Source organism: Hippocampus comes, unplaced genomic scaffold (assembly GCF_001891065.2).
Source record: "Hippocampus comes isolate QL1 unplaced genomic scaffold, H_comes_QL1_v1.1 scaffold108, whole genome shotgun sequence".
NCBI lineage: Eukaryota > Metazoa > Chordata > Actinopteri > Syngnathiformes > Syngnathidae > Hippocampus > Hippocampus comes.
The window spans coordinates 227,727-244,598 of record NW_017805071.1 but is presented as its reverse complement, the minus strand read 5'-3'; the positions used below and the strand labels follow the sequence as shown (position 1 = coordinate 244,598).

At 42.5% G+C, this 16,872-nt stretch overlaps 2 protein-coding genes across 2 annotated transcripts; one reads left to right on the top strand and one right to left on the bottom strand.

The window, feature by feature from the left end:
* Window positions 1-3,641: 3,641 nt before the first annotated feature.
* On the top strand, window positions 3,642-6,706 carry znf488 (zinc finger protein 488; the record flags this gene model as incomplete). Its single annotated transcript, XM_019864574.1, has 2 exons — window positions 3,642-3,816; window positions 5,172-6,706. Coding segments are annotated over 2 exons (1,251 nt in total), but the record flags the coding sequence as incomplete, so codon positions are not given.
* A 1,749-nt stretch (window positions 6,707-8,455) lies between these two features.
* Window positions 8,456-14,986, bottom strand: gdf10a (growth differentiation factor 10a). The gene is made up of 3 exons (XM_019864568.1): window positions 14,471-14,986; window positions 10,451-11,586; window positions 8,456-10,369 (listed from the first exon to the last, which is right to left on the bottom strand). The coding sequence occupies exons 1-3, from the start codon at window positions 14,685-14,687 to the stop codon at window positions 10,178-10,180; spliced, it is 1,545 nt and encodes a 514-aa protein (XP_019720127.1). The 5' UTR covers window positions 14,688-14,986; the 3' UTR covers window positions 8,456-10,177.
* Window positions 14,987-16,872: the final 1,886 nt, after the last annotated feature.

Genomic DNA, 16,872 nt, shown 5'->3' with positions numbered 1-16,872 from the left:
GAAAAAAAAAAGAAACGTGAGGCTTGCACAGGATGGAGGAGAGGAGCGACACCCGAGGAGAGTCTCTAAACTCCACTTAACTTAAACTCCACGGTAGTAGATGTAGTATAAATGCAGTATGCACTTATTTATGTTTAGTGTGTAAGCACACATTAAGTAATTCATTCTAAACTACAGTAGCTATAAACAATATTCCCAAGAAATACAAATCACCACACAAGCTTAGTGTCATTTTAATGTAACACAATTTTGATTTATTGTTGCCCACTTACCCCTCAAGTGGAGTTGTAAACTGTTGCCTCCATGGCCCTGGGACCAGCATTTTCCTGTTGTCACAACCTACTTTTAGACAAGTTATAAAAATATCCTTCAAAGACACGAATATCATGTTTTTAAATGTAAGTACACAATGCTTACACGTCCACAGTTCTTCACGCGCACCTTTTTAAAAAAAAAACAACAACAGAGAATTAACATCTAAAAGAATAAAATTGTAATGATAATTGCACAACATACAGCCACAAATTTTTGCTTTTGTCTTGGAATTGTTTTCTTCTTTTTAGGAAAGTCTCTTCCACAAATACTTGTACCATTACACCCCAAGTAATAACCTTTCTGATACAGACTTGGTAAAATGTTATTGTCCTAAACAGTTTGACCCGAGATGCATGATAGATACGAGTATTTCTGTGCTGTGTACAGGAAGTCCTCAGCTTAGAACAGCGTTCATCACCGATACAGATTTAAACATAAATCGGGATGTGGCAAAGTCTTATCACTAACCTACGCTGCCACAGTAGTGTCAAGTCAAAATTAAATAAAATTTTACATGGAAAAAAAACTGAATATAAAACAATTGAATGAAAAACAGTAAGTCATAGGTAATGAACGTGTTTGATTGATATAAACATTTTTTTCAAATGACAAACATGGACATACATATATTTTTTTTTACAGGAGAGTGACCATTTTGGGATTATGGCATCTTCAAAGATTATTTACACAGCAAAAGCCTTGTTCAGTCTTACCCTTTTTCATATCCATGTTGCTTTGTTCTCATACACACAATGTGTTCAAACTTATTCCAACATGAAAGGACTTTTGGTCAAAAAAGAATAGTCAGAATTGCCAAAACTTACTTTGAATAGCGTTTATCTATAAGTAGCTTGAAAATGCACTGCAATAGTCATGCACAGATACATTTTCAAGATGCTGTCATGTTGAGCCACACAAATCTAATCACACTTTGTGGTCTGCACTTTAATTTTCCAAAACTCCTTCTTTGAAACCTTTTGTCAGATGTTTGTATAAATATGTTTTGTGTATGTTTTTAACAGCAGCCTACTTGATCTTTTGGATAGCAATAATTGTATTTTCCTCTTAAATGTTGTCAAAGCCATGATGTTTTGTTGATTGGCAGAACACAGTAGTTTTGCCTTCAACCTCTTGTATTCCAGAATGTATTTACAAATTCCCAAGATGTCTGCTGGGATACAACATGGACATCTAGAACCTTGTATTTTCTAGGTTGTTGCACAATTGGAATGTCAGCTTTTCAAAAAGCTTCTGGCATTTTTCCCCTGAGGGAAATTTGATTAAATATCAAGAACAATGAAACCTTCTTTCTGATTAACTGAAATTTTTGTGGCCATGTAAAGAGCCACACCAAATTACGAAACTGAATTAATCCATTAAATGCTCATCAGACAGATACATTCAGACTATTGGCCCAGTGGCAAACCTGACTTACGCTGCATCTTACCGTGCATAAATGTAACATTGCCTAATAATGGGGTGATTAAATATCAAGAACAATGAAACCTTCTTTCTGGTTAACTGAAATTTTTGTGGCCATATAAAGAGCCACACCAAATTACAAAGCTGAATTAATCCATTAAATGCTCATCAGACATATACATTCAGACTATTGTGTGTGACCAGTGGCACACCTGACTTACGCTGCATCTTGCCGTGCATAAATGTAACATTGCCGAATAATGGGACTCGAGCACACAAACTAGTCAAGTGTTACAAAATCGTTAATTGGGGCTTCCATGTTAATGTTTCTGTAACGGTTTTGGGCTAAACACTATTAATTGTAGTGGTTACACTGTTTCACTAAATTGGAGGCACATATGCGAAATAGCTTTCAGGATGTATTCTAAAATACATCCTGGTTACACTGTTTCACTAAATTGGAGGCACATATGTGAAACAGCTCTCAGGATGTATTCCAAAATTGCATTAAGACTGATTGGTGGTCACAACCAGTGAGGGCATTGTGAGTTTTGGGGCTGGATTTACATTGATGTCCCAAGAGCTGCATTTGCACTGGAAGATAGCTGCTCCATACGGAGAGGATATTTCTGCACAGTTGGTTTGATTCTGAACTCAAGATGAATGTATGTTTTGCTGTTTACGCTGACTTCATATCTGAATTGTGTCACTTGAACCTTGCAGTGAAAATCCTGACGCTTTTGCTCTTGATTCTTCCTCGTTTTTCCCAATCAGTCAAATAACCCAATGTTTCCCAGATGGTTCGAGAGGACGACTACACCACCGGTGTCTTCTTTTGGTTCAGATCTGTTTACCCCAGAGTGAAATTTAGACCATTCCAGTTCATTTTTTGAAACACATGATGTATTGCCGTTCAGTCCTGTAAACCACAATAACAAAGATATTTGTTAACATCCAAACTGGGCACCATCATCTTGATGTCATGTTATTTAATTATTTTTATGTCATGGGCTGTGGCCTAACATCATCATCACACGATTGCTTTCTACTCATTGGCTACTGGTCTCCTCCTCCCTGGAAAGACACACAAACCAATCAGTAGATCATTTGGATGAGTGGGTGGCGGTAGTAGTGGTGTCGTCTGCGCGTTTGCATCATTGTGCCACGCAGCAGCGGGTGTCGTGACGGACGGCGATAAGTGGGAGTGGGAGCTCGGAGGGGCGACAGTGCACATCAACGCTCAGTCGGATAACTTGCTCATCGTGGGACCACCTGGGAGCACGTCGTCACAGAACATCATCATGTCCAGCAGGTGAGCCCTCGCACCATCTACACTCTTGAGGGACTTTTTCCACTCATAGAGCAAATACACACGGGGTGTATTATATTATTTGATGCTTGCAACCACACGTGCCATTTTTACACCACGGCTACTCTTAGAATCCTCAATATCATCATTTTCTTTGCGATTGAACTTAAAGCGCGCACGGAGGAGGCAGTTGACGGCAGATGGAGGAAACAAAAGAAGAAACCGAGTGAAAAAAACTGAGACAAAGGACGTCAGTCCCGAATCATTTAGTCTGCGTTGGCTGTGCCCGCTTAACTCAATTGACACGCTACATACGACAATTGCATAAAAATGATCAGCGGCACGCTTCACTTCACGTCGTTTCACCGTTGCAACACCGCACGCCGATAGAAATCACATTTTATTTTACGTTAGAAAACAACTTTAGTTTGTAATCCACAATATAGAATGTAGCTGATAAGATTGTGAGGCGCTTTAATACAAAACGCCGCCCCCACCCCCGTTTCCCGAGAATGTTCTGAACCAGCATTTTAATCTACTAATGTATCAACATCATCATTATTTTTCCAGTTTAACGATGGATCACGCCGTGAGCTTGCAGGCTGCGCGCAACGGAGAGGAGCAGAACACGGAGGCCTTTTTGAAAGGAGGTCAGCTCTACGTGCGGACCACCAGGGACGTCCACCAGGAGGAGGAACTACTGGTGTGGTACGACCGGGAGCTATGTCACCTTCTGGGCTTCACAGAAACCTGCAGAGGCTCGGGTGAAGGTGAGGCTTTTTTTTGTTGCATTAATCAAGTGTTTGCAAAAATACATAACTACAGAATGCTATGAGAAGAATTTGTTTTGCCGAGATATTTTTTTTTGTAAAATAGGGATATGCTGAAAGATTTTAGCACACACATATCAACCACCCAATCATATCTTCATAGCCAATTTGGGATACATTTGATAATTTGCATGGTATCTTGATGCCTAGAATATGTTGGGATTGAAAAATATTGTTGTTTTTCGATTGGGAACAACACACCCCACGCCTTATACAAGTTTCTGGATTTTATTGGAGTTTCTTACTATTTAGCATGCAATGTTGGCATTTCTCACTGGATACAACTCAAAGATTTTTTTAAACTCACCTTGTATCAGCTATTACTTTTGTCAATCCAGTCTAAATATCATGGCATACTAGAAGATTGTCCATCCACCCAATGGTCAGTGTACTCGTTGCAGTTTACCACTCAAGAAAGGATCATCCATCCATTTTCTGATCTGGTGATCCTCACAAGGGTCGTGGGTGTGCTGGAGCCTATTCCAGCAGGTGTTGATCCACCTCAGATCTCGTCCTGGTCAGTTGGTGCAGAATCCAGACAGTGACTTCCAATTTGGTCATCGTCACCCCAAGTTGGGGAGGAGGGTCAGGAGAGAAAGTAGAAGCAGCAGTCGGTGATCCTCACAAGGGTCGTGGGTGTGCTGGAGCCTATTCCAGCAGGTGTTGATCCACCTCAGATCTCGTCCTGGTCAGTTGGTGCAGAATCCAGACAGTGACTTCCAATTTGGTCATCGTCACCCCAAGTTGGGGAGGAGGGTCAGGAGAGAAAGTAGAAGCAGCAGTCACGCAAGCCAACATGTAGTTCAACGATAAATGCAAGAGTAAAATTCCTTAGTTATGCTTTAAATATTTGGAGCAGCTCCCCATGGGTAGGGCATTCTTAAGCACTGGAGCTCCAGAAAAGAAAACGCGACACAACCTGGGGACTTCTTTTTGGCTTTCCGGGTCACGAAAAGGCCAGCATGTTGTGAACAAAGATTTGGCAACAGAACATACAATACCACTAAATCAACGAGATAGGAAGGTGTTCAGCCATGTAATATTTTATAGGTAACTCACAAAACCTTGAAATCGCATCTCAAATGGACTGGGAAGCAATGCAAGTCTCAAAACTTAATCTTTGGCGTTCAACTTGGCACAAGACTCTGCATTTGTTTTAAAGAGTTCTGTTGTTTTCAACTTGTTTAATTGATTAATATTTTTTTTTGTTTGCATCACTTTGTTTTAGCTGTGGTTGTTTTTAAAGTCGATTTGAGTATTGGAACACTAATATCTCGATATTTGTGTGTTTGCAGAGTTCAAATGTATCAGGTGCGAGCAGGTATTCAAGAATGAATATCCCTTCCTGGCTCATTGCCGTTTCTTTTGCCCGCAAATCTCAAGCGACACGTGGAGTCGTGATGTTCACGATCACAAGCACGTGGAAGTCAAGAGGCAGCGGCGTGTAACAGACTTCCATAATATTGCCAGAGATTTGGAACACAAGAAAAGCGACGCCGATGATGATGTTCCCTACGGGAATAAACGGAAATACCAGGAAACTGTTTACTTCAAAGGGAGGAAAACAGTCTTGTTGGAAAAAAATAATATTTCAAATGATGATAACATTACCCAACTGGACAAGATCCAGGATGAGGCTGGAGGAGATGCATCTGACTCACCATTGAAGATAAAAGCTGACACGACCAAAGTAGATCATTTGGGATGTAAAAATTCAACTTTTGGAGAGGAGACGGAAGCCAAATTGATGATTACGCATGACAGGTTGATGGACTCGGAGTCGAATACAGGAGAGAGCTCCGGTTTACACTCCAGCACTGGTAGCGCTTTTTCTTTAGTCCACTCCGGTCATCGAGAACAGAGAAGCGCTTTTTGTAAACCCAGTAAAAGGATCTCTGCGGGCGAACTGCATAAAGGTAGCCCAACAATGGTACCTTCAGCCAGCCCGGAGGAGATGAAAGAGACCTTCCCGCCCAGGACTGTTTCAGGATACACTAACCTGATGGCTCCTAGCATCCTTAGCAGTGATGTCCACACGTTGCTTTCCCCCATCACGCTAAACGCCCCCTTCCATTACGCATCAGACCACTGGTCAAGAACTGCTCAGGTCCAGTCCAACTCAGCTCTGACAGTCCTCCCACCCACCTTCACGTCCTTTGGTGTGTCAGTGCAAAACTGGTGCGCCAAGTGCAACCTGTCTTTCCGCATGACGTCTGACCTCGTCTTCCACATGCGCTCCCACCACAAGAAGGAGTTTGCCGCTGAGTCCCAAGTGAGGAGGAGGCGGGAGGAGAAGCTCACCTGCCCTATCTGTCACGAGTACTTCAGAGAACGACACCACCTGTCCAGACACATGACGTCACACAACTGAGACTTCACCTGCCAGAAGAATGATGTATTTATTCTTTAATTGAGGTTTCGCTATTTAATAGGTTTAGAATCCAGGATTCACAATGAGACTTCGATGTTAAACAGTGAATGTAGATAGCTGTAATAAAATAGCATATGGCCAATACAGCCTTGTCCGCTAGGGGGCGGCAGAGGTACATGGACGCTGACCTCCAGGGTGCTTGTCTGTCCTTCAGGCCTGTGTGTTTGTAGTTTGATGATGATTTGGTGCCTTAAGGAGCTCAGGATGGAAAATAGATGGGAGGTGTGGAGGACAGCTCACGATTGTCACGCATATCTCGAAACGGTCCTTATTATTTATCCTTCTGCTTTTTACATGCAAATGTATGTGTTTGCACCTTTACAAATCTAAACTTGTCCACATGAAAAAATGTGTTGAGTGTTTTTTTTTCTCGAAATCTTTGAACAATAAATAATTTATCGTATCATAAAGAACAACAATAGGAGGAATTGATTAAAATGACTGACACTATTCAGAACTAACATCGCTTTCATTGTTATGTCACAATAATAGGCACTCTAATACAGATCTGGATTCAAATACTGGCTGCGGCCTTCCTGTGTGGAGTTTCCAGATTCTGTCTGCGCTTGTGCGTGTTTTCTTCAGGATCTCCATCTTCCTCCCACGTGCATGTTAGGTTAATTGAGAATTCTAAATGGTTCATAGGTCTAAATGTGTGTGTGCTCTCAGAGGAGCAAAAATACTGGAAACATCTCTCAGTGTGATGCAGTGCATTATAACTGTGAATTGTATACCTCTCTGTGAGTGTCACTCAGAACATCACGTTATCTGTGTAAGTGTAGATTTTTACTTTTTAGCGCTTCATTGAAACCCTTATTACGTACTGCGTGATGTTTGTTATCATATGATGCCACAATTGTCGCACAAAATAGTATGAAAACATAAGCTGAACTCAGACAACGCTGAAAGACTCCAGTTTTCCGACCTTAGCGTAGACCACCTTCTCCATACAATATCTCAGCGGGTGTCGTTCATCTGTATACCGAAATCAAATTCAAACAAGCCTGCAGTCATATATTGATCGGTTTTATTTTTTTTCCTCTTTAAAAATGAACTTAGAGCAAGCTTAGGACAAGTGGACATGAATTGGTGCCTCTGTGGCAGGTAAATGAGGCATGAAGGAGGCCTGAGGTTGAAGGGAAAGGCAAATACCCCAGCCTGTTCTGTGTGTATTTTAATGTGCGATGTAAAACATAGTGTGCATGCTTGGCTTGGGCCTCACTGATTTGTTGTACCACAACACTGGTAAATTGATTAACCAGTCATGGAGTTCATTGCCCTTTTTGTGAAAATAGAATTGTTCACAGATGCTTTTAATGATGACGTTCGGTTGGACATTAAAGCTGAGCCACCAGTGTCAGTGCAACTAGAGGAGAAAATCCCCCAAAAGTACTGCAAAACAGTCCTGTTCTTTGAAGTGCGCTTGTCATACCAACCCCCTTTTTAAGATTGTTTTAGCAATAGTTCAAATCCAAATGTTCTTCTGTAAAAAAGGAGGCATTTTCATGTTATTTGGTAAATTATAATTGCAGACTGAGGTTTACATTATTAAGTGGTCAATCAGCTTCATCCTAATTTCTCTAAGCAACCATGTGAGGAATTAACATTTCAGCCCAGACAGAAAATCCTCTCTGGTCCAACAATGGCTTTATTTCTTTTTTGTTTAATTGAGCAGTCATTTGGGGGAAAACAAATATTTTCTTCTTGGTTTCTGGCTAGGCTCATTTCTTCTTGGCACGTAGATGCCGAGTCATGAACACAGGTCCTGGCTGCGGTTTTGTTGGCTGGAACTGACCACTGTTCGTACTCTCCTGTGAGTCAAGATTGTGGTTGACGCCGGGTTCATGTTGTCGTAGCCAACTGTACATCCAGACTGTAAAAGGGATCAGCGAGGAAACACGAGGAAAAAGATGAACTCGCATGTGTCACTCATCTAAGTTAGATTTATGACGGCTGTCGTCGTCGTAATTTAAACAACGTTTAAGATCCAAAATCTCAGTTTACAGTTTGAAAAATAATTCATCTTCATCCATAGAGCTGTAAAGCTTACATTCCCTGTGAGATCTCAAGTTACATTTACACTTTAGCCACTATCCCAATCTTAACAGTAATACCACATTGCAATAATAGAATGACCACTTGAGGATGAAATACTTACATTTTTATTCCAGTACATTAAAATACATTGGCCATTTAAAACAACACTGACACCATGTTGTGTATAGTTTAATCTTTACATCATAAAATGACACCGATACATATTTGCTTTTTTTTTGTGTTTGTTTGGTTTTCTTCCCCCGGAAAATCAGGACTGGTGCAGTCCCTTGGTATCGGAAGTTAATGTAGACACAAGTCAGAATTTCCATGGTATTTATATTCATCTCTTCGATGTCGAGTCTTATTACTGTCCAGTCACGTATAAAAAACCCCACAGTAAGTTCTGCAACTCATTTTAGACACTGGAACAAATACTGTACACAGGATTCAACAAAGGGATACACCACAGAAACAGTTTTTGCATTTGAGGTGGCAGCAGTTAGTGTTGCTGGCAAAACACCGTTCAGATATGCTCCCGCCCATTTCCCAGAGAGCGCGCTTGACTGCCGCAAACAGAATTGTTTGTCCCCCAAGTGCTTACGACATGCCTTTTAGAGACAAAATGACCATCCGCTGTTGGCCAAGGCGAACTTCAAAGCACTCTTGTTACAAACAGATGTGCAGTCCAGTGCCAACTTCTGTACACCGACGGCAAAGCGGCCGCGGTGTAATCATAGTTGAATAATCAAGAGGTACTGTCATTTCATTGACAGTTTCAGACACAAAGACTCCCTATTAAAAACAAAAATACTCAAGATTTTCTGCAGTCTTGCAGATAGTCCTTTGAGAAGAACATCCTGTATTTAGTACGGGGTGGCGGGGGTGGGGTTGCTCCTGAGTTGGAAAGAGGAAGCGCTCCATGTTTTGAAGTTCAAGTGGCTGACGTCTTAATTAGTGCTTGCCGGTTTCCTCCATCAACCATTAATCCACCACGGCCACATCAGTCAAATTATTTGTTGGACAACAGACGTTGGAGCCTTTGGTGGGGGGCAGTAATGGGTCAAGAGGCTTGGGGGAGGCTGGGGGAAGGGAGAGGTATCTTGGAGTGGAATCTTCCTGCCTTTGTAGTCACTTCTTTTTGAACAGTGGTGCCTTTTAGGTTTGTTTTGACAAAATACCCTCCGCCCCCACAAACCCAATATAGAGCAAAGAATAACACAGACAAAAATCTTTTAAAAAATATATAGATATGAGTGTTGGATTAAATTACTATTTTATTCGACCCTTAATAGAAACCTATCTTTGACCTTTTCATAATTTAAAAACATATGTACAAAGTAACATCGAAAACAGTAGCTTTTAGCCTTATTATCAGGGGGTGTGGGGGGGGGGATCTGAAAAGACTTCTGTTTTAATACTTCAAAGATGTTATGAGAGGATAAGGATTTCCATGTGACAATTCAATTTTTAGGCTAGACAGCACAATGTACTCTTATCAAGGTGGTAGCATGATAGACGCCTTGAAATAGGTACAGCACTACAAAGTACACACGCATAAATAGAGAAGCTGCTGTATAAGTTATGTGTGAACATCGCTGTGACAAATTGATCCTATCATGAAAATGTTGTCTCCGCAGAAAAGGTAGAGATGAGAGAAAGAGCCTGCAGCCGCTGGACAGACAACAATCAGAATTGATTGTTCTTTCGCCTGGCTTCCGGCACAAATATCAATCACCGAGCCAGAATGACTAAAAGCTTCATTCTCCATAAGTCTTTTTTTTTGTTTCACTTTACATCAGTCTTGTTCTGTCCTTTTCCTTCAGTGGTAACATTTCACCTGCAGGAGCAGGACTGGACAGACATATTGGGGTAAATCTTGAGCACCAGATCCTTGGATTCTTCTTGGTAAAGCACTGCCAGAGGACTCATCCTCTCCGGTACACAGCAAGGCTCTGGAACCCCGGAAATAATCCCGACAGCTCGGACGATGCTTTGGATGGTGGCGTGGTTTGAGGGCCTCATCACCTGGCGATAGAGAAGAGGTGAAGGTAATGTCGATGATAATGAATGAGACAAAGTAGGCTGATTCAGTGTTTGTGCTCTTACCTTGGGCATTGGGAATCCGCATGTGCCTGAGCAGTAGTAGGCGTCAAAGGCCTTGGGCGCTATGATCCACTCGTTCCAGCCGATGTCTGCAAAATCCACTCTGAGGTTCTTTCGGGAGCAGCCATGGTGCCGGGTGTCTCCCCACTGCTTTCTTCTAGCCTTGCGCATGGTTTCATCGTCAAAACTCAAAACGGGTGAGCGGGAGTGATGAGCACTTCCCTTATTGTGCTTCCTTGCATCCCTCACCTCATGTCTCTGCTCTTGCCTTCGACTATCGACCGTTTGGGCGCGACTATCTTTGTATCTTCGTACAGACGAGGTGTCAAATTTAGACCCGTCTGATGTTCTTTCTGGAGATTCTTCTTTATCATGTCCTCCTCTACCTTGCTTGCCCGCTTCCTCGTGGCTTTTCCTTTTCTTTTCCTGCTTCCCAGCCTTGAGTTTGGGCTTGAGGGCCGGATACCATGAGCTCTCCCAAAGGTCGTCCTTCCTGTATGCAACGGTCCTGAAGTCAACCTCAGGCAGCTCATTGTTCTGTATCGAGTCGGGGAGAAAAGTTGCTTCCCTCCTCACACGTCCTTTGAACTGTGGTGAGAAATTGGGTCCGTACGGGAGGTGGGGGGACTGCGAGGGCCCCACACCTTCAGAGAACGGGTCATATCTCTGAAGACTTGGGTACACACTGTTAGGTTCTGCCAAGGCTAGGTCATCCGCATAGACTAACAGGTAGGCCATGCTTGATCCCTCTGCTTTCCTCTGGTACTGCTGCCCTAAGTCCAACTCCACTGACACTAGGTGATGACCTCTGTCCCTCGCCTCCTTTATGACCTGGGTCACGTCTTTCATCTGCCACACCCCTCTCCTCTGAGGGTAGAAGGTCACATTGCCTAGGAATGACCCGGTTGACCCAGAACTGACTCCCGACCCTGAGGAGACAGCGCGAAGGAGTAGGCTGATGGCCGTAGATGGCTGCGTGCCGGAGGACCGGCAAGATGCGCTCTTGAAGCGTTTACAGATCCACGCTTTCTCAGGAGGGTGCCGTTCTAGCAGGAAGTGGAGTGTGGCTGACAGGATGACCTCAGAGTCCTGGAGGGTGGTCAGGTTTAGATGGTACACTGTCCGGAGGTCAGAGGGCACTGCAAAGACAATCCATCAATCAGTAGGCACGTCACTGTCAACGCTTTACATCTTCCAACTTGGCCGAGTCACTTTTTTTCGAGCAAAAACCGCTGCCGAAAGCTCCGTACGGACTCTCGAATGGGTACTCCGTTTTATAGTAGGCCAACATTTCTATACACGACTCGTATTTTTATTGATTCTTTTATTGCCTGAACAAGTGTTGTCTCGTGTCTCTCTGTACATTGACCACTCAGTGACACACCTCTTCCCACGCATTTGTACATATAGGTCAGAATGCATCATATTCTTTCACTGACCTACATTAACGCAGTAGTTAAGTCAAGTACATACTTGTGTGGGGGGGGAAAACTCTCGTCAACCATACATATAAAACAAGCAAATGAAAACCATGACAGACAATGGTAACTAACTGTGTGCGCTATGTGACAACGTTTTCTTAGGCTGCTGCGCAAACTATTCCGTTGCTCGCTGTTCAAAACCTCAAAACAGCTTGCTACGACCGTCATATACTGAGGATACGGCGTGTTTTCGCTCTGTCAATTGGGCGAGGCAATCGGCTACCCCAGTTGAGAAAAAAAGTAGGACAATATGGAATTGTCTGTCCCTTGGCTACAAATACATATTTTGATGATTTATATAAAAATAAACAGTATCACAATTCGAACATGTTGTTTTGCAACTTACAGGTGCTTCCATGTTTTTGTTTTAAACACGGCCCAACCAGTCAATATTTGTTTAATACTTTCCATCATTCTTGTTGGTTTTGGACAGGATCTCTGTGTTGTTGAAGAAAAAGTGGCTTTGCATCAGTTTGATGATAACTATCTTTTCCAAAATGGGAATGAAATGGTGCCTTGCAAGGGGAACCTCATTTGAACTTAGGCTGTTACAGTAAAGTTTGTTAAAGTCATGTGAAAATTCCCAGAGAGATGTGTAAATCGATAACAAATTGTACTTCACACAATCTAAAGTGGTGCAATTAAACACGTTCCCTTGTTCAAGCCTGTGTTACATGAGCAGACCGAGTGGCTGGGACGTGCATGCAGAAGTCGCCCTGTAAGGGGAACCAGACTCTGGGGGGGATGTGGGTGGCAGGGGAAGAGGTGGAAGCGGGGGGCTCTCCAGATTCATGATGAACATTAACTTCAACAGCAGACTTATTGTTCATTGTGTAAGAGTTCAACGGAAGTATGGAGCGACTCAGGAGATATACATTACCTCAGATTCAGCCTGCATATGGAAATGCTTACCTCAAGCTTCACTCTAAGCCTTTTAATACAACCTGCACCCTCTGCCCATGCAGGCACCGCGACACAATCGACTGTTTTAACAGCTCTTTCATTGTTGTGAGAAGTCCCTCACATCTCTCCTTAGATTACACCAGGCCATCGCAGTCAAAATATGCGCCTGTTATGTTACGCTATGTGAGAAGTACATGGGATAGAAATGAGTTATAAAAAGAGCATCAGAAGTGCTGTGACTAAGCTCCCCCCTTGGCTCCGTGACGCGGAGTCACACATGTCCTGGAGCCACAACACAAACACAGAATCCATGACAATGACACTCGGAGGCGCCACTCTGCGGTTTAACCAGACATGAAGTCGGGCATGGCTCGCGGGCTATCACAGGCATTTTTTTTTCTCTTTTCTGTTGGTAATGGATCGGACCCTCAGCAGAAGGGAGGCAGCTGCGGCAACGTCCCAGCATCATTTAAACGCATTCTCAGACTGTTCCAAAACAATCACACCTATTTAGAGCGCTTGGCTGAGTCGTGGAGCCCCACTGAGAGCTTGTTACATGCACTACCCTGCCACAAAATTAGGTACACTTCAATTAATGAGCTACAATACAACACCCCAAACACTTTGATCAGTTTTCAGTGGTATAATAATTGTACCAATATATTTAGCTGCGGGTGTTTTTTTTTTTCCAACAGTGGTTCAGAATGTTGTTGCACCATTCTAATATTTTTTTAACCTAATTTTTCAGCATGAGAATCAACATATGAATCATCTCGCGATATGATTACTTGACTATGACTACTTCTCAACCGGAAACTAACTTGTCTGCATAATTAAATTAAATTCTATGCATGTTATTGTTAGGTAAGTGGCGGCACGGTGTACATGTGGTTAGCCCGTCTGTCTCGCAGTTCTGCGGTGGGAGATTTGAATCTGGGGTCTGGTCTTGTGTAGATTCCAAAAACATGAATGTTAGTTTCATTGAAGATTCTTAAATTGTCCCGAGGGGTTAATGAGTAAGTGGGAATGATTGTCCATTCGGGCTGCACGATATTGGAAAAACAGGCAATATGAGTTTTGATGACAGCGACATTGATATTCAGTATTGTGATATTGAACATATACTGTAGTAGAAATGTAGAAATGACCTTTTTATCGAATAAAAGTGATCCTTCCCCCCCATGCAGCAAAATAAGCAAGCTCAACATATTCTTTGCTATTTAATTGTAATGCCCCATAGATACTGTTCAGCTCCTGGATGGCGATGCACATTTATGATTGCATCTGACTGCTTAAATTGAATCCAGATAAAAGCACACAATCGCATATAAAAACTCTTGCACGTTCTTGCGATATGCATATTGCACGGCTCATTATTGCCATAAGGATTTTTTTTTCTGATACATTGTGCAGCCCTATTGTCTATACAGTATGTGCCCCGCGATTGGCAAATGACCAATCCAGGTTGTATCCGGCTGAGACCCTAATGAAGATTAGCGGATAGAAAGTGGATGGATGGCTGCTGGCTGTTAAATGTGTATTTTGATATGGTACAGTGAGATGCTACAGTGACAAACGGAAGTAAAATTGTATTTTCATATCTTCCTGATATTCATTCCATTCACAATATTTCACTTACCTTGGCTTGCTCTGAAGCTCCTGGCCGTGTTTCCTTCTTTGAGACGCTGTTCCCTGTTGCATTTCTCGTGCAGTTTGGACATGTGTTGGAGGAGCACGTCCTGGTCCAGTTCACCTGAGGAGGGCGGCCGAGGGAAGCTTGCTCCCTGCGCGATCCGAACCGACGCCACACCGAGGAAACACTTCAACACTAACAGGGGCAGGTGCGTGGAGAACATCGTCGGACCTGCCGTTAAAAAAAGTACTGCACGAATTGAAGGGGGCAAAGCGGTGGGGGAATCCAGAAAGAGAGCGAGGTCGTCAAAGAGAGGGGGGAAAAAAAAAGTTCAAAAAGTCGTGCCTCAAGACAATATCGTGCGTAAAAGTTCCACGCTGTCCTCGAACGTGGTGGCCGTTGCTCAATGAGAATCCATGTGCGCGCTGAATGTGTGAAACTGGTCCAACTATTCGGGCAGCTACTTTTATTTCCACATACGTGTGCGTGTGTGTATGTATGTGTGTGTGTGACTATGCATGTGCGAGTTGCCGAGCTGCTGACGTGCCAAAGAGCTCTCTGTTAAGCCCTGTGCAACCAGCAGTGGAGGTCATGATGCTGACACCCCGCCCCTCTTTCTCCTCTTTTTCACATCACGATGATGTGTTCTTAGTGTGCTGGTGTAGCTATGACACACTCATCTAGCGTCCCACCGCACATTTTGTGCTCATTTGTTTAGCAGTGGTCAAACAAAGCCACTTTTGAACCTTTTTAAAATTTTTTGGCAATTCCAACTCACCATTTCCAGCTCGCCTTATTATTTCCAGTAAGACCTTTTGACAGTCTGTAGTCGCACATAATTAGCATCGAAACACCTCCAATAATAGCGGCACTAACCACGCAAGGCCTATTGTTCCAAACAGTCATCATTTGGTATGAATGTGTGGTTTTCTGTGTAAGACTGTGGCAGGATTACACTCTTGAAGGGGAATTTCTGCAAAAAAATTCTCATTGGCAAACATTTGCGGTTGTGTGGCCTTTTAAACTAACCGCAGTTTAGTCCACTTTTTTAAAAGTTAATACTGTAGTTATTTTTGGTTTCTGTGATTGTCCGCAATGTCTGGAAGATTAGAACGACAATGCTTGTTTTGTGAAAGTGGTGGTCTCCAGCAGAGAGGCTGTAACTAGCTGGGCCTCTTGGGTCACTCTCCGTCACCGCCACACACACACACACACACACACACACACACACACACACACACACACACACACACACACACACACACACACAAAGTAGCACTTTTCTGGCCCCCAAGTATGTGAATGTGTGCGTTTGTGAGACACTGGAGTTAAGGTTGTAGTGTGACAGGAACACAAACATCATGTATGCTGCCTCCTTCCATCAATGATTGATGACTACCGGTGGTTATTTTAACTTTGTATGATATACTGCCACCCTCTCAAACTTCAACTTGAATTTTTTGGGCATTTATTTGGAAGTGGCTGCATGTTGGAATAACAATGCAACAAAACTGGAGAAGAAAAGTATTAGCACTAATGTGTTTTGAGCCAAATGACACAAAGAAAGCATCAAAAGAATGAGTCCTCTGGCTCTTGTGTCTCGCAGTCATCATGATTTTATACTGGCAAACCACACTGCGACCACTACTTTGAAAGTCTTCCAGATTTGAGAGCAAGCACTATAATGACACCATTATTGTTGTTTGACCTCTAAGCCTGACTATGTAGGGCGGTGCAAGATTAACGCTGGGCTTCATCTATTTAAGATTATTGCTCTCGGCATCAGGACTGCGTGGAAAGCAACTGAGACAAGTGCCATCAAGATAAAAGCAGGATTTCTTCATTTAGTTTCAAACACAAGCATGCAGTGCACAAAATGAGATTAGGTTCGTTTGAAATAAATTTCAAAGTTGGAAACTTTCCATGGAAATGAATGTGGTTTAAAAAAAAGCATTATATCCCTTAAATCGATTTATTTGAACACACATATTTACATTTTATGTTCACTGAAATTGCCCCTTTATTGTGCTGCTAAGAAACATTAACAGTAAATAGTCACAAAAACGTGCAAATGTCACCAAACGCTCAATACAATAGAAAGTGACATGGACATGGTGATGTCTTTTTTTTCTCTTTGTATAAATTTATCATATGGTTGCTTGATTTCTCCAAAAATTTAAATGTTTGTACTGGCCTTAAAAAAAAAAAAAAAAAACAATCAAGCCAATTCAAGCTAATTTCATTTAAACACTAGTTACGGTATGGACAAAACTATTTAGACATACTACAATGTACACACTACAATAATCAACTACAGATGGTTGGAGTTGACTGCCATGTATCCCCCCCAAAAACACAAAAACATAGAACGTAAAAAAAAAAAAAATCCTATAAACCGTAGGTGTCCA